The 23787-nt window shown below is 44.0% G+C and overlaps 2 protein-coding genes across 7 annotated transcripts; both read left to right on the forward strand.

Annotated features, from left to right (window-relative positions):
- Positions 1 to 200: 200 nt before the first annotated feature.
- Positions 201 to 22753, forward strand: LOC6532854 (protein encore). Of its 5 annotated transcripts, none has more exons than XM_015194174.2 (12): positions 201 to 431; positions 13377 to 14193; positions 14253 to 14409; positions 14482 to 14635; positions 14697 to 15020; positions 15078 to 15292; positions 15753 to 16103; positions 17554 to 18475; positions 18537 to 19146; positions 19203 to 20914; positions 20977 to 21076; positions 21173 to 22753. In XM_015194174.2, the coding sequence occupies exons 1-12, from the start codon at positions 429 to 431 to the stop codon at positions 21226 to 21228; spliced, it is 5421 nt and encodes a 1806-aa protein (XP_015049660.1). In that variant the 5' UTR covers positions 201 to 428; the 3' UTR covers positions 21229 to 22753. The 5 variants fall into 5 exon arrangements, with proteins under 5 accessions (XP_015049660.1, XP_043062934.1, XP_039229525.1 ...); XM_043206999.1 differs by lacking the exon at positions 201 to 431 and adding an exon at positions 11153 to 11581; XM_039373591.2 differs by lacking the exon at positions 201 to 431 and adding an exon at positions 11153 to 11581 and having other exon boundaries at positions 14268 to 14409.
- Positions 7037 to 11167, forward strand: LOC122319565. 2 transcript variants are annotated; one of them, XM_043207002.1, is made up of 2 exons: positions 7037 to 7362; positions 11130 to 11167. In XM_043207002.1, the coding sequence occupies exon 1, from the start codon at positions 7148 to 7150 to the stop codon at positions 7268 to 7270; it is 123 nt and encodes a 40-aa protein (XP_043062937.1). In that variant the 5' UTR covers positions 7037 to 7147; the 3' UTR covers positions 7271 to 7362; positions 11130 to 11167. The 2 variants fall into 2 exon arrangements, with proteins under 2 accessions (XP_043062937.1, XP_043062936.1); XM_043207001.1 differs by lacking the exon at positions 11130 to 11167 and adding an exon at positions 10174 to 10271 and having other exon boundaries at positions 7110 to 7362.
- Positions 22754 to 23787: the final 1034 nt, after the last annotated feature.

Below are 23787 nucleotides of genomic sequence, written 5' to 3' on the forward strand. Positions count from 1 at the left end.
TCTTTATTTATTTATTTATAAAACAAACGATTTTAACACGATTTAAACCGTTAATCTGCCTTTCTTGTCTTATTTGTCCTTTCGATATTTAATGGGACCGTATGACACAAAGCAAGTGCTCACGATAGTCGATAGAGATGAAGTTTCGATCAACTCTTGAAATATCTGGCAACATCAATATCGAACAGCCATCGCTTTTTGTGCCAGCTCTAATAAACATATATATGTTTTAGGGCCGCGAGTGAAAATGCGTGCCACAAAGGCCTAAACAAACTTGGAAAACACCGCGAAAAACGTCGAAAACTGCAGTGCCGATTCCGCAGATTGTTCGCCAACCCGGAAAAGTCGGAAAATCGCATATAATCAAAACGAAGATCAATCAAAGGAAAAGCAAGAACAACGACTCGCCATGGCCAGCAGAACTGAAAATGGTGAGTTTCTAAGAAAATGTCCCGATAATTCATTAGAACTATCCTTTTTTCACATTTTGCGTTGAAAATGATGTGGATTGTAAATGAATAGTGTGTGCTTATTACTATAATTGCAACATTTTCGGTTTTTGCAGCCGCCGGTTGCGGTTGCATTTTAAAGTGCACTACATACACACACATGTGCACATACATATTTATCACCACTGTATGCTCGTATGTATGTAGTATATGCCTTTTAGTAGTGCTGCCGGGAAGGCCCCGTTATCTGATTCCGGGCTGTATGTCTAATTGGAGTTGTTAGTTGGGATTTTTGTTCGCCGAAGAACTTCGTTGGAGGTATGAAGGAAAGCTATAGCATGGCTAATACCAGGAGTTCATGGCCTTCACGCTCACAATACATATCAGTATATCGGAAAATAGTAAATTATGTTTTTATTCTGCCAATAGTGGGTTGGTTACTGAATAGAACTTTTTGATTTTATCTTATGTCAATCTTTCAGTATATTTAATATAATTTATATTTTAGCATCAAATTCTGCAGTTTTGCGTTCTTCAAATCCTGATACTAGCTTTATTCCTACTATATTATAAAGATATTATATTATATTATATGGATATTATATTATATTCATATTAGGTTTATTCATAACGAAGTGAAAAACTATAACACGGCACTATTATGAGAGTTATGTGTTCCTACACTTACTGTTATGAGTATTTACTGAAGGATTTCAGTTTCATGGAGGAGTTGTACATTCCATTCAGTCCTTTCATATTAACCTAACTATATTTTATGCAGATTTTTATGTATAGATTCAGGATTAATATCTTTGAAAATGGTTGCTTTTAAGGATCGATTACAAAACCCAAAAATGTGCGTTCCAGTTCGCTAGGAACCCTCAACTTCTGGTGACATATCGCATTCTTGCCAACATTTTTGTAAGTTTTCTTCCTCTTCGCATTTGCTCGATTTATAGAGAATGCTTTTGTTTGTGTTTAAAATAGATTCGAAATGGCTCTTTGGCCTGCGTCCGCCATTGTCGGCGTTTTCGAGTGGGTTTTATTGAAAATCTATTTTGCGAATCATCCGACTAGCCCGGCTATATCACCCCGCCCCTTCTCTGCGCCTTTCTCGCATTTGTCTCCAATTCTCTTACATCGCTGGCGTCGCAATAATGTCGTCAGGTTTTTTTGTTTGTTCGCTCTCCCAAACACCGAAACCCCGGGTAAAATAGTTTTTATTTTTGGTAAATTCACACAAATTTACTTGTGTACAGGTGATGATTAAACCTAATTAGTGATTGTGGTTAATAACTAAATTTCGAAGTCAGTACTTAAACTAGAAAACTTAAGAATCAAAAAGTGGTTGAAGTGAAAGTTACATTGTTAAAATTCCTTTCTTGCTTTATTAGAATACTTTTTTAAAAGAAAGGATTTCGATCTTTAATTGAGAAATAATAAATGTAGTGGTCTTTCAATGCAAGTGCCCACTGTATACTTACTCGCATTGATATAAATTTATACTTAAAACGTCGCTGTTTTGTTATTCTCTGTTTATTGTTTTATTCGAATACTTGCGTCCAATGATTCCACCAATGATGATGTTTTTGGCCGATGATGCCGTGATGAGGATGATGTATCTTGGCTGATGCTCTAAACGAAATGTCGTCGTTGTCACACAATGTTGTAGTTGTTGTCTTAGTGGCTGCTGCTACTTAGTTAGTCGATTGTGTTGCGCTCGGATTCGCTTCGGCCGTCCGTTTCGCACTCATTACACAAACAAAAAAAATGTGAACAGAAATCTTACTGCAAAAACTCGCGAAAGCGAAGCATTTTTCATGCGAAAATGTCGAGAATTTGTGTAAATTAATTTATTGCCTTTCGCTCATGCCACTTGCTATCGGATGGCATTTTATTTACATTTTCAAACGCATTCTGGCAGGCGCACATCTTTTGATTTCGCATTTCGATTTTTCGGCAGACGAACTCCTGTTAGTTAAAAAACATATCTTGAAATTTATTGCAAAATGCTTATAGTAAGCATTATTAAAAATTTAAAAATATTGGGCGTTCTTACGTTTTCTTTAAAAGAGCACAAATAAATTATCAGTTTTTTGTTAACTGCAAATATTTTGTTGCATACTTCTAAACACATTTACAATCATATTTTCTGTTTTCAAGGTGATACCAATTTAAAAAATAATTTTTTATATATGTATGTATATGCACTTAGAATAATTAATATTTTGGTGATTACTTCTTAACGAAGATGCGCTGTATTTTATATAGTCTGCTGCTTATGAATAATCGCCTGTGATAAGAGCAGACACATCACATCGGTTGCGCCAGTTTTGTTTTTGATTTTGATTTGGCTCAAAGAGCCCCATTATTTCCGCACACCACCTGCCCCACCGATGTCCCCTGTAGACATCCGCAGACAAAGTTGCGATGCCAAGCGAATTCTATTCCCGTAAAAGCGAAGGAGGTGGTTCGGTGGTTGGGTGCCTCTAGGCCCGTGCAGATGCTTTTTGCATATTTCATAATTCCCGCAGGTGGCTACGGCTGGGACTACGTGGACTGAAGCCGGGGAAACCCGAAGACAACAATCAAATGGCCCCAAATGTCGGCTCCCAGGTGCCCCTTTTCGTATGCAATGGGCATGTCTCATATGCCAAATGAATGATTGAGGAGACTGAAAGTCTAGCCCTCCTACTTCTATTAATATTTTCTCTAGTATGCTATGAGTTTCGCAGTTTGCAGGACATCTGCTAGTCAGGATACTCGTTTCGCCAGCTGTGCTTAGCTCGGCTTTTTGAGCTCTGTGCCGCATAACTCAAAAGGTTGCTAAACGTGGCCTTAAAAGTGGTAGCTGGCACAAGTTTCAAGATTTTGAGATTTTACTGAATGAGATTGTAGGCTTTTAGGTGTGTAAAATGTGTTGAAATTGTTTACCTTATCAGAGAGATATGTCTAATTATTGTAAGAACTAGCGGATTAGAATTAGTTCTATGTGAAAAAATGGAAATGTTTGTCATTGGATAAGACCTGTCATCATCAGGGTTTTAGTAAGAGCTTTGCACGCTTGAATGAAGACTTCTTTGGGTCGCCTCTTCCATCTGTCTGTCTGGGTCAAGTGAATGGAGGTGATGGTAGCCTTGTCCGCCCTACACCTGCTTTCTTGGCCAGGCGTTTGTTGTTAACACCTTTCATGGCCGCCAGGACACGAGACATGGCATGGCCCAGTCATTGTCACAGGCAAATTAATTAAAGGACCCCCTCTGGGCGGTGTCGTAAAGCATTTAGCATTTTAATTGCGCCGTAAAACGAGGCGGCGGAGGCGTACAGTCGTCGAGGTGTTAAGCAAGTGACAGGGGGGCCACCGGTGGGTTAAGGGGGATCCAAAGTGGATGGATTCAGCCGGGCAAGAGTTGACTTTGCTTTGGCATTTGCCGACTAATTAGATTAGATTTGCTTGCTTAATATTCCCCAGAAGGATCGTAAGAAAAGGCTATTATGGCCATCTCGCTGCTCAACCTACAATTTGTGTGGTGCGAAAAACCTGTGACTAACTAAAGAGTAATCTTGGGGCTATTATTGAAAATTGTCTTGGCTGCTTTTGCAAAGGTTAAATGGGCAGTGAAGTTACGCTGGGTTATTAGCTAAACACTCAAGAAGCAGGCAGTGAATACACTTGTAAATCGAATTAAAATAAACATACAACAGTTTCTTTATACAAGTGATAAATAACATATCCATTGTAATACGAACATTTTTATTCAATGAAATAAACGTGGAATACTCGTGTTGCAAACACAGCCCTTTTATTCCCCTACCAATACCTTAATTTCCTGTTACTAACTGCGATAATTCTGGTAACCTTTAGTCACGGGGGGGATTGCAGGTATTACAACATTTAAATTGAATTTCCAGCAGGAAATCGGTGCAGTTGCATCTGCATATCTCTGCCCTGTGGACCAACTAAACTGGGCCAACGCAGGCCACACCCACTGGACATCCCCACGATTACCTCCACCCAACTCGAGAGCCGCCCAAACGCCCCTTTGGATACTGCAGTTGCCTGCGGAAGTGACAGACGGATGCTGGTAGTATCCTCGCATCCTGGCATCCTCGTATTCTCGTATCCTCGTACTCGGCACTTGGCCTCGAAATGCGATGCGCTTTTAAGCTCACACGTGCGACGGAGCTTAGGCTCGGCCCCTCTCTTTCTGCGGGATATAAACCTCTCCTTTTCTATTCGCATATCGCCCACTCTTTCGCTCCGGCTAGCCCCCTCTCTGTCGCTGGAGAGCAATCTCTCTGCGTTGACCCAAATAAGATGTCGTAATTGCAGGCGAAAGGCGCGACATTCACGAATATGCAATTACATTAACCGAAGGGAGGAGAGCGACAAGGAAGCAACAGTCTCGTCCTTTTTCTCCCTCTCTTTCTATCTCTGTTTCCTTGCCATCGTTCCCAGTTCGATTCCTGGTATTCCCAGCATTTTACATCAATTATTTATTACGACGCATTTGGGGAAACGCATTTGAACATCCCCCAGATGCAAATAAAAGCTACAAGAAGTCCTTTGATAGCAAAAAATGGAATGATATGATATGGGAGCAAAGGGTGCTCATTTGGCTAATCGATGCGAATTATTTTGCAATTTGCCAGAGCGAGATGGCAGCACGAAAGAGATAGATTGCTGGAGCAACTTTAATTAAATTCAAGGTCCCGCTGGGCAAATAGTCGAGCTTACTGCGTTGTTTGCACTTAAATTATGTTGCATACTTCGTGGTGGAATCTCTACTTGCGCATCAGTGTGTGCTTGTATGGGTGTGGGTTGAGTGTGTGTTTGTAGTGGAATCTAGGACACGCTTCACCTGACTTTCAGCCCAAAATTGCGGGATGCAGGCCAGACTTCACGTGAAGAGATTTCAATAAACTGGTAAATAATATACAACTAAGGATGGGGGTGTATGCAAAAGTATTAAAGCCATATTTGTCGCCTGCTTATCGCTCCTCGCTTGTTTTCCCCCCTCGTGATTTCCCTCTCGCCCCGGAAGCAACGAGGTCCTAAAAGCTTTTTTATTGCCCACTCAAACGATGAGACTCGGAGGCAAATAAAATAACTGGCATATCCCGTCAGGAATCAAATGCAATTTCAGACTATAAATTGACAGATATGCAAGCGAAAGAGAGATGGCAAAAGGGCAGTAAAAAGAGACGGAAAAACTTCAATTGATGGACACTTTTTTGGTCAATTTGCCAGTGATTTGCGAGGGTAATTGAATTGGAAAAAGTTTTTTGTGCGATATAGAGTATATGATGATTTATGGGAAAAGTTTTAAGTGGCTTAAATGTTGCAGACTTGGCTGGAGATAGTACTGGAAATTAAGCTACAAAATTACATTTAACAAAAAACGAATATCTATTTGAATTTGAGTTTTGTAGTTTTAAAGGATATAGAACAGTCGAATATTTTATCTCTCCACTAAAACTATTTGCCATTCGCTTAGCTGCTGGCTTTCACACAAGCAATTTGATTAAAAGTGTTTGAAACCGAGATTTAGATTGGTTTGATGAAAAATCTCTTTAGTATTTACATTCAATTAAAATTGAATTCGATTTCCAGGTATAGCATGTTTTCCATCGACTTTTACGAGGTTTTTGTTTTACTCTTTTGTGCCATAACATTCCTGTTTGGCTCGCTCCCCTTCCTCGCTCCTTCTGCAGGACTCTCTCCCCTCCCCCCTCTCACGCACTTATGCTCACATGTCCAAGGTCCTTTTGCGGCCTGCTAGGAAGTGAAGCCACAGAAGCAAGCAGGGATATAGGGATATATAGGCAAAAAACGCAGAAAAACACAAAGGATGAGATGGCCAGTAACCAGAAGAACTACAACAACGCACGCACACACACGCACCGCGAAGGACAATAAAAGCAACAACAATAGCCACCAGGAGCAGCAGCAACTAGAAGGAGTAGATGAGGACACTGGCAAAAAACTCAGGGAAAAATATGAAATTATTAAAAAGTTTCTATAAAAGATATTGATTATAAGTAATCAATCCAGAAAGTCGATTTTACATAAAATTAAATAATTATATTTAGGAGTTGAGAAGAACTCCCAAATGTAGGCTCTAAAAACTAGTTCGTGTTTTCTCTAAATGATAAAATGTTAATGTCAGTAATATATGGTGCGATATGAGTATAAGATTTCTATCAACATTAAAGGGTTGCTTAAGTATCCCCCTCGTACTTTTGTGCACAATCCATTGAAAGCATAATTTCTTCGAGTGATTGCAGAGTGGAGAGTCTCGAGCAAATGCCACCCCAATAAGCATTATGCCTCCGGGCCATGGGACATCGGGCGAACTATATGGTAGGGAGGATATCTATAGAGAGCGAAAGAGAGAGAGGGGGCTAGGGTGTGGGAAAGAGAGGGGGAGACCCATACGCTTTAACCTGTTTTCCGCGAAGCTTTTACGCACTCGCAGCGCTCTCCAAGTACGCGAGCGAAAGCAAAAAAGAGAGCGAAACACTCGCTTTATTATTTTATATATTTTTTTGTTGTTGTTTTTTTTGCCACCCTTCTGGGGGAAAAGCACTAGCGCACGAAGGAGATTTTCAGCCGAGAGATTCTAGAGAGAAACGCAGAGGAAAAGAGACCATCCGCCAGCGAATTGGCCCAGTATCCATTCGGCCGTGTTCCCATAATGTCCGCCAGCGGTCGTCGCTTCTGTCGCAGCCGTTGCCAAAGTTGTCATTGTCATCCGTACCAGCAAACGCAGCAGCAAAAGCAGCAGCATCAAGCAGCAGCAGCAACTAGCATCAACTAGCAGCCACTTCGCAGCAGCAACATCTATAGAAGAAGCGGAGCAACAGCAGCAGCTTAAAAATACATTTTTCACAATGAAGCAAACGAGCGGAGGCAAGAAAAATTAGTGCCCGAGAAAATTAGTTTTTCAAGCAGAAATACAAAAATAACAAAAAGAGCGAGTGAGAGGGTCAGAAAACCAGAGAGAGTGAGATGGAGAGAGAACAATGGTCGATGGGGGGTTTTGCGTTTTGTGGGGCTCTGTTCTTCGCTTTTCGCTTCCCCAATACAAGAGTTGCTGTTGAAAACTAAAAAAAATAATGAAGGAAAATACAAATGGCACGCGCGTTGAAAAAATATAAATATCGGTTTTAGGAGTCCACCGAGTTGTGCGAGTGAAATTGCAGACACCGAGTGGTAAATGGATATATGTAAAGCTCAAAAGGAAGCCTCTTTGCCGGGCAGAGTGTTTAAAAATATATATACGAAGCAAAACAAAAAAAAAAAGTGCAAAGAAATGTGTGCGAAAACGAGAAAAATGTTTTCGAGTCGCGAGGAATTTTCATTTGGTTTAAAGACAATTTCTTTTTTTTGTGGCCTTTTTGGTGTATTATACATACACAGTTGCACACGTTTTTCCCCCACTCACACACACACACACACACACACACATATGAGAGTTCGGCTCTTTTCCTCGGGTTCGTTTTTCATTTCGTATTTTTCTTTTTCAGCCTTTTAATTTTTTTGTTTTCGACATTCGGTGACGTTTCAACATACAAATTAGTAAGAGTTTTCCTCGCGAGAGGTGGAAAACTGCATGCTTAGAACTTATCATCGACTTGTCAACAAATTATAATCGTTATTTGGCTCTAGGTGGAAATGCACGCCCCATTTCTCCCTCGTCCTCGTCCTCTTCTGCTTCCTCGCTCTGTTGGGGTTTTTCGCTGGCTAATTTTCCATTTCCCTTGCGCCGCCTTTGCGGGTGCATTGCAGCCGACTTCCTGCTCGAGCTTCTAAAGTGCAGGCACGCCATGCTCTCTCCGGGGATACACTTGAAGAAATGTTGTAGTTACATTTGAGTAATGGTTTTCAGAGAGGGTTTTGTATCGTTAGCATTTTATACTTTACAAAATTACATTCTTTAAGCTGTTTTGTACCTAGGCCAGTTGATTTGGAAACATTTCTGAATATTTTCTTCAGTGTTCTATTTGTAAGGCCCTTCTCTTTGTTGGATTCTCCCACGCAGGCGCTTTACAGCTCATTCTCCGCAGACTAGACGACCGCAACACATTTCCTAGTACTCGTCACTACGAGGAAGCTTTTTGTTTGTCGCTTTCAGCGGCTGGCGGTCCAAAGGAGAGGGGCCGATAGGCGAAGAAAGAGAGGGTGTGTGTGTAGTGTGTGTGTGAGTGAGTGAGCGGCTATAAACAGCCAAACAGCAGGAAGGCCAAGTCATAATACCCTGCCACATGCAACCCATAATTCCACACCCCGCCCTCCTCCTCTCGGGATTCTGGTTCTGATTCAGATTCCTTAACCGAATGCAATTTTCCGACTCTTGTCCCAAATTTGTTTGGCGAACTTTGTCGTTGGCTTTGCCTTCGCCTCGTTTCCACCGAAAGCCGTTAGAATGGGGGATAGGAAAAGCGGTGGAAAAACGAAGACGACGTCGTCACCTTCGTTTTGGTCGTGTGCCACACGTCGTATGCGTGTTTCTTTTTAAGGCGGCTACGTCATCTGTCACCTGCCCACTTTTTCGCTTTTCTCTCGTGCGATTCTCCAAATCTCGTTTCTCGTTTCCTCGCTTCCACTCGCCTTTCGCATTTTTCGCGGGTATTTCCCAGAATAAAAGATTCACTGCGTCTGTCATGGCATTTCGCATTTGGCCAGGTGTTTTTGGCCCAAAATGGGGGAGGGCCTCCTCGAAACCTTCATTCATCTATTCTTTTGCTTCGCTGGCATTTGCATTTTAAATCAGTATTGGTAGAAAACAAGCGACAGGAAAATTGTAATTGTCATAATTTGTTAGGGCTAAACGCTTTCGGAAAAATGAAGCAAGGTCGTTTAAAAATTTCATCATACTTTGTTAGTATATTTATTACAGATCTTACTAAAGTAATTTTTAAATGTTCATTTACAAAAGTGCTTTCCTTAAATGGGATTTGCAGGACAAGGATTTCTAAAGATTCCCTGCGATGCCAAGTTTGGTGACTTTCTTTCTTTTTTTTTTTCATATGAAAAATGTAAATTCCTTTAGCTTTTTTAAATCTTTTTGGGAACTTTCCGTTGCCCTTAACTTCACACAGAAAATTTTAATTATATAAACGAAAAGAATAGCCCCCTTACCCGAGATTCCTTTACTTGCCGATGCAAACACCGACTTGCCTCAGTTATTTATGCAAAGTCCATTCAACTCGGACAGATAAACATCAAATTTGAAACAATTTTTTGGGAGTTCAGCTCAACCCCTGTGAGTAGGCACAAAAATTAGCTACCTACTCCATAAATTGTGACAATCAAAAACTCAAGATAATTACGCTGAAAGGGAACCAGTCGCTTGTTACGGGTGTTCAGTGTGTGTGTGTGTGTGAGTGGTGTCCTTATAAGGATATTCGCCAGGAGCTGAGGAGCCCTGAAGATAGAAGAGCAGAGAGCAGGCGAATATCCACCCTTCTAATCGTGCCGAGGGCAATATTCGCATCATGAAATTTTCTCGGCTTTCGGTTCGTGCAGTTTGAATATCAAAATAAATCGTAAACAAGGTCATATTGTCTACGAGTGTGTGATACACGGATACACAGTTTTGCTAAAGGGATTTATTCCATTCTCTCGCTTTCCGACTCTCTCTCTCTCTCTCTCTCTCTCGACTGCGCGTTTTTCTCTTTTGGGGAAAAGCCTTCGATTAAACTTCCTCCAACTTTGCAGATGATAAAATGTGTGCCACAGGAAACAACAGGATGTCAGAGAAATCCTCAAAGAATCTGAACTATATAGACAACCAGATGGAAATATCTCAATAAACATAAACATAAACAAATAAGCAAACAAATAACAAAGCCGAAGAAAAGGAAAAGTCAGCGAGAGAAATAATCACAAAACAACCAGAAAGAAAGAAAGCTTTAACTAAAATATTTTTAACTATACAATATACATACATACATATATAAATTAATTATAGAAATAGCAACCTAAGTGTTTAGTGCGTAAAATAAAATTTTAAACAAAAAAAACTGGGAAAATCGAGCAAGTGTACAGACCAAAAAGTGAGGGCAGCTTCTGATTTTCGGTGATATGGTGTAAATGTGATAAACAACGTTCTAAAAAAAAAAAAAAAAACAACAACAACAAAGAAACATACAAACAACCAAATCGTTTTAAAACTCAATTACCACAATAACGAACAAAATACCTTAAAATAGTGTTTTATTTTTCCTTCCCTCGCAAAGTTTTTTGCCACGAAAATCCAATACAATAACTATTTATCTACAAATACTAAGCCTTGCATCTTATAAAAAAAAAAACAAATAAACTAAAAACTAAACTAAAAGTAAACTATTCTAAGTCGCACAAAACCAAAGCAAATCGAGTGAAAACATTAGCGTCAGAGATTTTTGGTTCAACCTTTTTTATAAAAAAATATTCTCTCAACTGCACTGCCGTAACTTTTCGACAAATATGATTTTTTTTCTGAAAGAATAAAAACCAAAATATTCGTACAAATATAAACTAAACTAAAGGGAAAACTAAGCAAAAATTCTTATGAGCCGCAGACAACAAAACCAACACGAAATAAAAGACGAAACTAACCAATAATGAAAATTTGTTAACAAATTTTTGGAGCTACATAAAACCCTGTAAACAAATGTATTTTTCCTTTACAGTACACTTGACATAAACTGTGATTATGAGTTCCACAAAATCTCAAGTAGCCCTAGCTACGAATATTCCAACCAATTTATCCTCCGCCGCTTCTGCCTCAACAGCGGTCGCTGCGGCCGCCGTTGTTGTTGTTGCCAGTGCCAACGCCGCCGTTGCCTCAAGCGCCAACTCATCCGGAGTGGGTTCAGTATCGGGATCGGGATTGGGATCTGGATCGGGAGCAGGAGTATCAGGACCCGTAGCCGCAGGCGCAGCCACTGCCGTAGCAACAGGATCAACAGTCACAGCAGCCACATCCGCAGCGGCAACATCCTCCTCCACTTCCGTTGCCACAATCTCAGCCAGCTGCAGCAGCAGCAGCATCAACAACATCAACAACAACTGCGGCGAGGAGTGCCAGTCGGCGGGTGGATCCTCCAACTTGGGTCGACAGAACAGCTTCGGCAATAGACGAGTAAGTATTGCCGGAAAGATCTTGCAAAAAGTAGGCCTTGTGCATTAGTATTATTTCCTAATCATATTTGCTTAAGGATGGGCATTGCATAGGAATCCATTTTGAATGCTTTATATACCACGTAAAATAGGTTAGTACTATGTGGTTCAAACAGGCGAGTGCAGGGCTTATAGAAGAGCTCTATATAGGTCAGGTCTAGTCAGTCAGGTGTCGCGTTGCAGTTGGCTTCTTCTCTCCCCACTCAACATCCTTTCTGCTGTGCTCTCGATTCTCGCAGTTCTCTCTCTTGTGGTGCCTGTGATATCTCTCCGTGTCTCTCGCAGGATGCACACACATAAGTGCAGCCATGAACTGAACTCTCGAGCTAAGGATACACGCCCAAAAAACGTCTAGTAAACTGGGTCAGGTCAGTGGCAGTCCAAAAGGGCGGTGATGGGCTATGTCGTTGGGGGACGTGGGGGGATTTTGGTTCTGCGAATCGCATTTGCTGGAAATTCCCCATTTCGACCCCGAACGGGCAAAGTGTTGCAATTGGTAATCGTGTTTCTGATTGCTCCTGCAGCAGTTCGCTGCTGTCCCACAATCCCAGACATTTCCAAACGCTTTTTGCCAACAGAGTTCAAGGTTTATGTGTGAGTTGGTGGGTGGGCTGGTTGGTTGGTTTGTCGGTCGGTTGGTCGCTTTGTCGTTCCGTCGGCCGGTTGCCTTGGTTAACAGCTCATGCAGGATTTATCGCCAATCATTGTTTATGTGCAGGGCGATAGAGTGGTTTTCCTGGCCACCCCCTGGATTCACCCACTCTCCCACATAATGGAACACTCACTGGCAAATGCTGCTGCTGCGAGGCTCCAAGGTCGATTTATTGATTTTTCCCACAACGAAAATTAAATGGGTGTACCAGATTCCTGGAAATCACTTTGAATGCCAGTTTCAAGAACTGGAAAATTAGCTGCGCCTGAAGGTTAGGCAGCAAAGTTTTTCCTTCAAACAATCTGTCAATTGCATTACGCTTACTTGCTTTTAAGTAATAAGAAAAGAAAATGCGGAAAATTCTGAAAAGCACCAAAAACGCCATTTAAGTTTACGTTGAAGTGATATTGGTATTTGGTTAAGTTCTTAATTGCTTCTTATTGAAGCTTCAAGTGTTAACTTAGCCCATTGGCCACGTCAAGTGACTTCAACAGCTGATTAATGATGTCAGTTTCGTTAGTTTTCGTATAGCAGAAAATCAATGGGGAACAACAAATAGCAAAGAAAAGTAATTAATGTGCCTGATGACTAAACTTGAACGATTGGCCGACAGACTGATCGCCTGACTGCGCTTATCCGTTGGTTTTTCTCCTGCCCTTCAGCGCGCGAAAAATGTCAAAAGGCAATCCTGGGGCGGACTACATTAGGTATACATGTCATATATAATATTAGCCTAGCACGGCAACCAAGCGGAGTATACTTCCCGGTAACCTTTACGGAATTTCCCGTGTGTGAGTCGTTTGCTTTACACATTCCAATGAGCCAAACAATTGCATCATGGATTGATTTTGAACACCTGCCTTTTGTTGGTATATTAAAAGTATACATTAGGTACCGTGCAGAACCAAAATGTAGTTCTTTCAATAAACTTCAGGATCCAAAAAAACAGTTTGAATATTTAACATTTATTCTAGGAAAAACCAAGTGCTAGGCTTTGAAGGTTTGACAGCTTACTCACCTCAACCCTGGTCAACTTTGACATTCGTTTGCTACTAATTCAAATCTAATAACTTCACCTGTCGCCTGCTTTTGCTTTTGCTTTCAGGGCAATATGAAGGGCAAACATCTGACGCGCAGCCATGCTATGCGTGAGTCCACTTCGCCACCTCGCACGCCAACGCCGCGGGCTGCCTCCGAGCAGCAGCAGCTCCAGGGGGAACCCCACGAGCACAACAACAATAACAATATCAACAGCAGCAGCAAAGCACAATCAGCTGGAATGGGCAACTCGCCGTTGATGGAGACGCCAGCCGTGATTGTCACTAGTCAGCAACCGCAACAGCAGCAGCAGCAGCAACAGCAACAGCAGCAGTGTGTGCCACCAAAGCCGCAGCAGAATGTGCCACTCAGCAATGAAGCCGAGTTCCCAAAGCTATCGCCTCCAAAGAAATCCGGCGGACAACACAATCGCACCAACAGCAACGGCAGCGGCATGGAGTATAATAACAATAACACCAGTAACAAGAAATTCGTCGTCGACCTGAAGGCCAATGGTTTGGACAACAAGCCACACAACAACTCATCGACGGGTGTGATCTACAACTCGGGGATGAACTACAAGGCGGCGGAGAGGCATGATCGACACGAGCGCCACGAGATGTCCAGCCAGAACAGCAATCTGAGCAACAACCATGACGAGGAGTCGTATCACTATGAGCCCAGGGGTGGAGGAGGCGGCAAGAAGCATCGTGCCAACACCAATGCCAAAGGTAACAAACCACGGTTGAAGAATCTCGGTGGAAGCTCATCTGGCAGCATTGATTTAGGAGGCGGCGGTGGAAACGGCAACGGTAGCAACATGTCCAACAACAATGGCCTATCCAACAACTCGAGCAACAACACCTCGGGCTTCATATCGCGCGGTAAGTGGCGACTTTTCGTCAATTGGCCAATACCCAGGCTCATCACTCACTGATTCTAGTCTTTCATCAATCAGAGAACTCGAGCGAGCAGTACACGGACTATGGTGGGACCGATCTTCTGGTCTTCTTCCGGGACACACTCAATAAGAACCTCAAGGATCGCAACATCCTCTTGAAGATTGAGAAGGACCTAATAGACTTTGTCCAGGAAAATAGGTGAGTGGGTGGAAAACGGTAATTGGTTTTAGTATTATAAATATAATCATCTTTACCCCTTTTCTCTTGCAGTCGTGGTTGTGAGTACCGCTTTCCGCCAGCTTCCTCCTACAATCGTATGCTGATCCATCGCACTGCCGCCTTCTTTGGCATGGAGCACAATGTGGACACGGAGACGCAGCAGTGTGTGATTGTGGCCGTGGCCAAGAACACGCGCATACCGGAGGTACTTAGTCGCGCACGGGCGCATTTAATATTTACTAATTACTTAATCGATACTTTTTCAGATCCGCTTCCAGTCGCTGGTGCGCGACGATGCACGCAAGTCAATTCTGAAGCGGGACACGCACAGCTTCGACGAGGTGCGTCAGTCACCGTACTTGTGCCCCCTTTCTCTGGATCGCAAGGCCAAGAGCTTCGAGGAGCGCGAGGAGGATTACGATAGGGCGCGCAGCCGCATCTTCAGTCGAACAGGTGGTAATCATGAGGGATACTCCGGAGGTGGCGAGGAGGAATGCTACGGTGGCTGGGAGCAGCAGCAACAACAGCAGAAGCAGTCTCAGCCCCCTAGACCCAAGAGGCCCAATGGAAAGATGTTGCAGATGCAAAATGTATGAGTTTCCATAGAGTAGCATATGATTTAAAATAACGTATATCCAATCTTGTAGTCCACGGAATCTCGCGATGGCATGCGATCCGGTGGAGCCGTGCCCAAGTCGCACAACTTTGGCAATTACGGAGGTCCGCCCAGCTCAGGAGGTCCTGGCAACCATTCCTTGCCTCGCGGCGACTCAACAACCTCGATTAAAAGTGGACGCGGCGGCTTTGTAAAGCAGGACTCAACTGGCAGCACTCCATGGCGACTGTCTCCTTCCAGCAGTGGGTGAGTAGCCCCGAAGTCCGTCTCTTCAAAATCATTAATTGTAACCGGTTTCACTGAGACAAATTATTATTTTGTTTTAAGATAAACTTCTCATAGAAATAAGTATTTTAATTTATTTTATGTTCCACTTAATTCTTTTAAATTATTTGAAAATGGCAGCTTTTTTAAGAAGTGGTTAATAATTTCATTTATTAAGCCAAACTATTTATTTAAAGAATCTAGTGAAGCCGGTCAGCAGGGTAAACTTTATGTTGAAACCATGTCCATGTACCCAAACTCAAAATCGCTCTCGCTCCATTTCTTAAATTATGAATAATTTTAAATTGACAAACTTAAAAAAAATACCCCCAAAAAAAACCAAACCAAAACCATTTTTGTATGCAATCCCAACAACAACAACAATAACAACAACAAATGAATCAACCAACATATAAACCAACTCGAACTCCCCACCGTCCAGCTACAAGACGCGCACCCAGTCCGTGCGCTCCGACTCCGTGACTCCATCGCCCACGAGTTACGGCAGCGACAGGCAGACGCCGGAGCTAAACCATCCATCCATGGTGAACCACAGCCGGGTGGCACCACCCATGTCATCGGGTGGTGTTGTCGGCGGTGGAGGATCTGGAGCAGTCAGCGTATCCTCCGTGGAAATGGGAACAGAAGCCACCGGGGCTGATCCATCGTCCACGTCCAATTGCTCGTCGGGAACGTCGGGACTTGTCTGGGCCGTTACAGACATTTCGAATGTGCCAATTGGCAGCCTCCTCATTGATCCGCAAACCCTCCAACCAATTGTCAATGCAGACGGGTAATTTACAAAAACTAAACCAAGAAAATTAAACCACACAAACAACTAAAAAATATAATACAGACATCGCTGCAAAATTATCGCATTCGTTTACTGCAATTGCTTTTGGTATATTCGTTTATTTAGTTTTTTCTCGATTTACACATATTCTAACTAAACAATGAACAAAGCGACAAGTGCAACTTTAGAACACAGTTTTATATATATATATATAATGTTTTCAAATATATTGGTAAACTATTGTTAAACGTTTTCTCTATTAATTAAATGTACTTACTGTTAAAGAGCAACTTTTAGTAGAGCATATCTTATTCAAATTTGTATACAAACAATAATATGATTATTTTGAATATCGTAAAATATCCTAACGTAATATTTTTTAAATAAAACGTAACATAATTTTATTCTGCCAACTCTTCGGAGTTTTGATAAATTTTATATTTGTGAAAAAGTTATTTGCTCTATAGTTTACACGTTATTTATAAAATTATATAATTATCTGTGTTTAATGCGGAAAAGTTATTTGCTTGAAGCCTAATATCTACCAAATATCTAGCCATATTTAAATTATACCTATATAACTTTAGCCTTGTTATTTACTTATTATAAATATTAATACGTTATTATATGTGAAATATGCAATATTATTAGCTTTTCATTTTTCGTGAAGACTTATCGATGTTGTTTTTGTAAATTATCTGCCTAAACTCGAACCAAATTACCCGACACCAAGCGCAACACCAGCTGCTTTCGAATATATAACTATTCGCCTCACCTGTCTATACATCTCTTGATTCTGTGCCTTTACTGCCACGCTCATTGACACCATATTAACACGAAATCGAGCGTTCTTTCACTTTATAATCCAAAGTACTCCACCTTTCATGTTCTAAACTAAAATCACCAAGCTTGCCTCTTCAGCGTTGATCGAATGAATGAGTTGAATGTATCGTGTGTTATCGTCTATCGTCTGCCAGTGTTGTCGTCATATATCCTATGTGTTGTTTGTTCAATTTGCATATCGCATTGTATCAATCCAATCAATTAAGCCATTTGTTGTTGTTGTTTTTTTCAATTACTCTTATATAATACTGAGTGTCCGTCGCTGCCGTCGCGTCGCTAACACACTGCAAAGAAAAATATAAAAAAAAAAACCCCACAAAACTGTGGAAACTCTGTCAGCAGACGCTTGTGTCGACTGTACTTTCCTTTCAAGTAACTGCGATTAAAATAAAAGGAGTCTACATTTCATTTTATGAAGCTCTCGGATTTTCTTATCCTGTAAATGATTATTTTAATCGCAGTCCTCTACTCTTTATTCTTAAATTTCCTATTCGAACGTTGCATGTTGCCGAGCGAGAAAAAATACCCGAATAACACACTCAATCCTATCAGCAAAACCATGTTCAAATATGTACAAAAAGCTTATAATTACATTCGATTTTTGCAGTTCCATTTACCACTACGACCCGTCCAATCTGCCGCCCAACCAGGCGCTCCAGCACACGGGCAATCAATACCAATCGCAGAACCAGGGCAACTCCTCCTCCGGCGGCTACAACAACTATCGCAAGTCGTCGCCACATCAGCAGCAACAGCAGCACCAGCAACAGTCTCAGCAGCACCATCAGCAGCAGTTGCAGCAGTCACAGCAGCTGCACCAGCAGCTGCACCAGCAGTCATCCCAGCAATATGCCACCACTGAGCTGTCCTGCAGCTCCACCGAGAGCTATGCGGAGGAGGAGGCGCACTCCCCTGGAATGGAGTGTTCCGAAGGATACGAAAGCTACGAGCAGCAATCGTTGCCTGTCCAGCAGCAGCTTTCCGGCAACGGGGATTCGGCCAGCACCAAGGGCGATGATTGTGATAGCCTGACCAGTGCCACCGCCTGCCTCAGCATCACCACCTCCACATCCACTAAGAACTACGATCGCATCGAGGTGCAGAAGTACAAGAACCAGGCCACCAGTCCGAACATACCCGCCTGTTGTGCCGTGGGCGAGAAGCTGGAACTGGAGGCTGCCTTGCCGCAGGAGCAGGAACAGGAACCCATGGCTGGACCCTCCTCTTCCGGTTCTGCCACCTCATCGGTGGGCATCACCGAACTCCCATCCAGCCAGACACCGCTCCCGATGGTGACTCAGGTGAACTGTGACCTCCAATCGGTGTCGCCCAGCACCACGCCCTACAGCCAGTGCGAGGTGAAAACTCCTAGCCAGAGCCACGCACCCAGTGCCGCCGTCGAGGAGCCCAAGACCACCACCTGGACGTACACGCAGAGTTACCAGGCGCCAGACGGTTCTACCGTCTTTCACACTACCACTACGCCCAATGGCGCTGCGCCCTACTGCGCCACCACATATCAGCAGGGGGTGAGTCCATCTAGAGAAATCATATTGTATTCACTATTTAACGTTCTGATTTTGCATTTAGCCCGATGGCAGCATCTATGCGGTTCCGCAGGGCATGGTTTATGCCGCCTATCCGCAACCAGGCGTAGGCACGGCCGGTGGTGCCTCTCAGCCGCTCTTCCAACTGACCACCAGCAGTCATCCGCCCGCTCAGACACTATTTGCCTCTCCGGAGGCTGGCGGAGAGATACCTGGCGGCACCTACATGATACCTGTCTTTGATCCGGCACAGCAGCCGCGTGAGGGACTCATCCCGGCGCAGGCCATATACCAGACGGGGCCGGGCGGACCGGGAGCCACCACAGTGATGCCAATGGCGACGGCGGCTGCCTATCCAACGGCCCAGTTCGCCACGGCAGCGGCTCCAAATGGCACGCCGATATACCAAGCTCCGCTTATCTACTCCAGCGAACCGGGTGGCGGAGCACAGCTGCAACAGCTTCCGATGGCACCGTATCCAATTCAATACTCTTACCCGTACTACCACCCCATCTCGTACTATGTGCCCCAGCAGGCAGTGGCCGCCGCACCCATGGTTGCCTCCCAGCCGCAGGTGGGTCAGCCTCCGATGCAACAGCAGGCGCCGCACACGGGAGCTGGAACAACCACAGGTCCACCAACGGTGGTTTCCGGTAACTAAAATAAATCTCCCCTTAAATCGTACATTTTATATAAGTTTACCTTTTAGTTTCAGGGCAACAGCACCACCAACCGCATCAGCCGCACCATCAGCAACCGCAGCACTCGAGCAATGGATCCGTGGTCACCTCCAATGCCTATGGCACTCGGGTTAAGCGCACACCAGGCGGTGGCTCGATCCACTACAACCCCAGCTACACACCAAGTTCGGTGGCACATGCCGGTGGTGCTCATCATCCGTCAGCGGGCTCTGCCCAGATCATCGCTGCGCCGGCGGCCAGCACAACCACATATCATGCGCTGCCTACGCTGACGCTGGCCCACGGTGGTGCAGCGACTGGCACGGATCTCAGTGGAGCGGGTGGAGCCCATGTGTATGCTCTCCCCGCCCAACACGCCACCGCGCTGATCCCAACGAATATCTTCCCCTACGCAGCGGCGGCGGCGGCAGCAGCCGGAGGGCCAGGAGGTCCTCCCACGGCTCCTCAGGTGGTGCAGCAGGCGCCTCCACCTCCGCCACAGAGTGCTCCCCATCATGCTCTTATTACAGCGGCTCCGTTTTATCCTTCAAACGGCGGTAACATGGATCAGGGTGCCTCTCAGTCGGCTCCTAGCACTCCAGCGGCTCCTGGAAGACAAGCACCGCTGTTCAGCACCCCGCCGGCTCCAAATAATGGAAGCAGTGGCAGCAGCAGTGCGGGTGGCGGCGGAAACAGCGGTGGCTATCACAGCAACAGCTCCACTCCGCACTACTACCAGAGCCAGAACAGCAACGAGGGTTACACCTCGCCTTATGAGAAGAGAAATCATGGCGGCGGAGCCTCAGGAGCACACTCAGTGGGAGTACGTAAACCCTACCATCCAGGCGGCTACAACCCAAGACATTCGGTACCACTAGGCGGCATCCCATCTGGAGCAAAGACTCCTCTGCTGAACTCTAACAACGAGCCTACGCCGCGTGCCTCGCCAAGCAGCGTAAGCTTGGGCGGTGCTTCTTCATCCGGTGGAGGCAATTCCTACCAACATCGTGGGCCACCACCACACACGATGGGTGTGAAGCGGGATAACAAGCCCAACCAGCTGCCGCTGATCAGTGGCCCACCGCCTAGTTATGCATCGAACTCCAGCCCTGGAGTTACCAGCTACGAGTCGAAGCCACCGGTGCGCCTAAATGCCGGAGCCGCTAGTTTCCGGAGTCAGAAGTCCATGAACCAGGACTACCGACGCAGTGTCTCCCAACGGAACTCGCCCAGCGCCAATGGAGGAGGAAGTGGCAGCCACGAGAGCAGCAACAACTCGCCCAACAGTATTGTGGGCAGCCAGAGCAACAGTGCTGCCAACACGCCGAATGCAGCAGCCCCACCACCACCGCAGCCACAGCCCACGCTGGTAAGCCACTCTGGAGGATTTGTGGTGCTGGATCAGACAACCGGAGCCGCCATGAATGCCTCGCCACCTTCGCTCTATGGCGGAGGCGGTGGAGGTCCAAATGCTGGAATAAGTGGAGGAGCAGGTGGCGCTTCGGGAGCAGCAGGCTCGAATGGTGGCCATCAGCCGGGTGGCGGCGGTGGCGCCCGCTCGCACATTCCCACTGCCCAGCTGCACCACAGTGCCGCCGCTGCCGCCGCCGCAGCTGCTGGCAGCCAACAGGCAACGGCGGCGGTGCTGAGCGGCGTGGCCGCTGCTGCCGCCCTCGGCGGCTACAATCCAAATGGGGCGTCCGGTGTGTACTTCAAGTATGGCCAGACGTACTTTGCCCATGTGAGTGTTCGCTGAAATCCTAAGATGGACACGTTTACTAATAAATTCATTTTATATTTTAGCCCTCGGTGGCCTTGCCCAACAGTCGACGATCTCCGTCGAACGATATCCGGCCTCAAATGGCGCAGGTGGCCGGCATGTATCCCACAATGATGATACAAGGTGAGTACAGATCGTTAGAAACGCCCTATGCTTTTATAATATCATAAATTTGATTGATAAAAAACAAAGCTAACGGCTTGCACGCATTCTTTCCAGCGCGTCATCCCAGTCGCCATCCGAACCCGAACTACAAAGGTTCGCGTCCGCGGTAAAGCCAGCCGGAAAACCGATATAGGATACCCAAGCAAAGCAAAAACTACATACACATAACGGCATACCTAAGATAAATATAAATAGCATCCTAATCTAGTGGAACATAACGTAGTTGACAAACATAAAACCAGAGGTAGTGGACCGGACAAACGGATGGAAATGGAAGAGCAGCGCAGGAGGAGAATAGAACTCGTCGAGTGCTGGCCGCAGAGTTGTCGGGCACTATTGGTAGCAGCTGGACAGGAAGGGGGCGTGGCAGGGACTCAGTCGCCAAGTCACCAGAAAACCAAACCAAACTATCCAAACACACCATGAACACCACTTGAGAGCCGGGGAGCGAAACAGAGCAAAGCCATCACTGTTATCTTCCGCAGCAAGCGATGGGAAAGGGGGAGACCGACAAAGCATAACATATAGCCTCTATAGTTAAGGAGTATTGTACGGATATAGCTACAATAACTGAACCGCTACAGAAAGAAAGAATTGAATGCTGTATATTTTGTGCCATTACAAGTAGTCTTTAATAAAACAACAAAATCTAGTACCCGGAGAAGCAATAAATGAACACACAACGACGCCCCCCAAAAAACGGACTTTCGAACTGAACACTGGACCGAATTTGAACACACTTCCTTCCACTTTTCCCTTCTCAAGCATAAAATAATAGGTTATTCAGGTAGACTTTAGTTTCGAGAAGAGATGGAATCAAAAGTCAGAGACGTTCGCTGTATGCACGCTAAAGCAAGAGAATCTCCAAGAATTCTCGAATACTATTTTTAACCTATCACCTACAAAACTGCTACCAAAAAACCAAACAGTTGTTATCCAAATTTCAAATATCGCCTTGCTTTGGTGTGCTTAATTGAATGCGTTTTAATTATGTTAGACATCTCAACCGAAAGCAGAAGCGTAAACAGAAACTCCATCAACCAAACGACCGACCCGACCGGACAGCCTGGCCCTCTGGACCCAAGGATCCCCAAATCTGCCGCCAGAATTGGGGCGAGTCTTATATCTAATTTTGTTCAGCAAAATTCGTGAAATGCTCTTCGACACAAGTCTCGACACAGCCACTAAATCTGTTTATTTAAGACCTATAACATCTACATATAAATTACATCTATAATTTAGCGAGTCAATTATTATTATTTTGTAATTTTAATTAATGAAAATTTTGTTAAATTTGATTTTTGATTTGAATTTTGCCCTATTACGTTTATGTTCTTTCGAAATAGAATTTCCGTATAATTTTCTGTTCCTTAATGCAAAGAAGCTGCAGCTAAAATTCGTTATTAACTCGTAAGCAAATTAAAAACAGACAATGGAGTACGATGATCAGTAGAAGATGGAGAAGTCAAGCAGCTATACATTTATTGTTAAACAAAATAATTAGCTTAGCGTGTAACTACATATGTATATGTACCATCTAATAATATATAGGCAAGTGAAAAGAAAAGAATACAAACAAAATGCGAAAATCGAAAAGTATAATAAAAAAGAAAACCACATGATTAGTTAAAGTTACAACTTGTGTTGCCTCCTCCTTCCGTTTTTATTCTATTTATTGACTTTCCACAGCATATGGTTATCATTTTCCTCATTTCCGCTTTTGTACAACGAACTTTAGAAGCAATGGCAACTTCTCTCGCCCCGCTCGCTCGGATCTTCTAGAACTGCATGTCTAAATGTACATAACAATAATTTACACAAATCTGAAACGCGACTACGAGTATATACACATATATACATATAGCGTGTAAGTAGGTTAGTGCCGGGCAGTCTTACGAGTTTTGGATCTGCCAAAAATCAACCAGGATATATCATCACTCAAACGGCAACGCTAGTCTCGCTCCAATGCAATCGGTCATCTATCATTTTCGAATCCTGAACAACTCACATAAACATTATGCGATAAGTATGAATAGCTTTCGACTAAGGTGCGCTAGGAACTCAGCTTGATACTTGATAACTCATATATAGCATTGTAGCCGATAACACAACAGTACCAACTAAGTTAGTGAACAAAAAAACTGCTCAAGATTCGAGACTACAGCCCGAATGATACTTATTATTATAAGCACCGAATCGTATTGTACCAGAAAACCACACAGAAAACGCTTTGTTGGCTAGTCCCGCGCCAGAGTAAAAACAAAAAAACAAAACAAAAAAATAGAATGCCAGGATCAGTAGCTAGAACGGAGGTCAGTATCCTGGAGTATCGAACATTTGCTCCTGTTGTGCATTTCTTTGTTTGTTGCTCTGTTTGTTAAAGAAACCACAAAAATCGTTGACGACTAAAGAATGTTGAGAGGGTTATGGGAGAGAAGGAGGTAGGGATAGTTGGGGTATGGGAATATGTGCAAACGATGGCAGGACAGGCGCGGAATATGTTATACAATATACTATTATTATTATTATTACTGCATCATGATAATTCGGTCGAATTGGTAATGGAAACACTGTAGCTCCAAACCGCGGCATCCAGAAACCAAAAACCAAAAAGCAGAAACCACAGCAACCAGCAACTCGAACAACCAAGCATGCAATGAGATAAAGAC

Source organism: Drosophila yakuba, chromosome 3L (assembly GCF_016746365.2).
Source record: "Drosophila yakuba strain Tai18E2 chromosome 3L, Prin_Dyak_Tai18E2_2.1, whole genome shotgun sequence".
In the NCBI taxonomy this organism is placed as follows: Eukaryota; Metazoa; Arthropoda; class Insecta; order Diptera; family Drosophilidae; genus Drosophila; species Drosophila yakuba.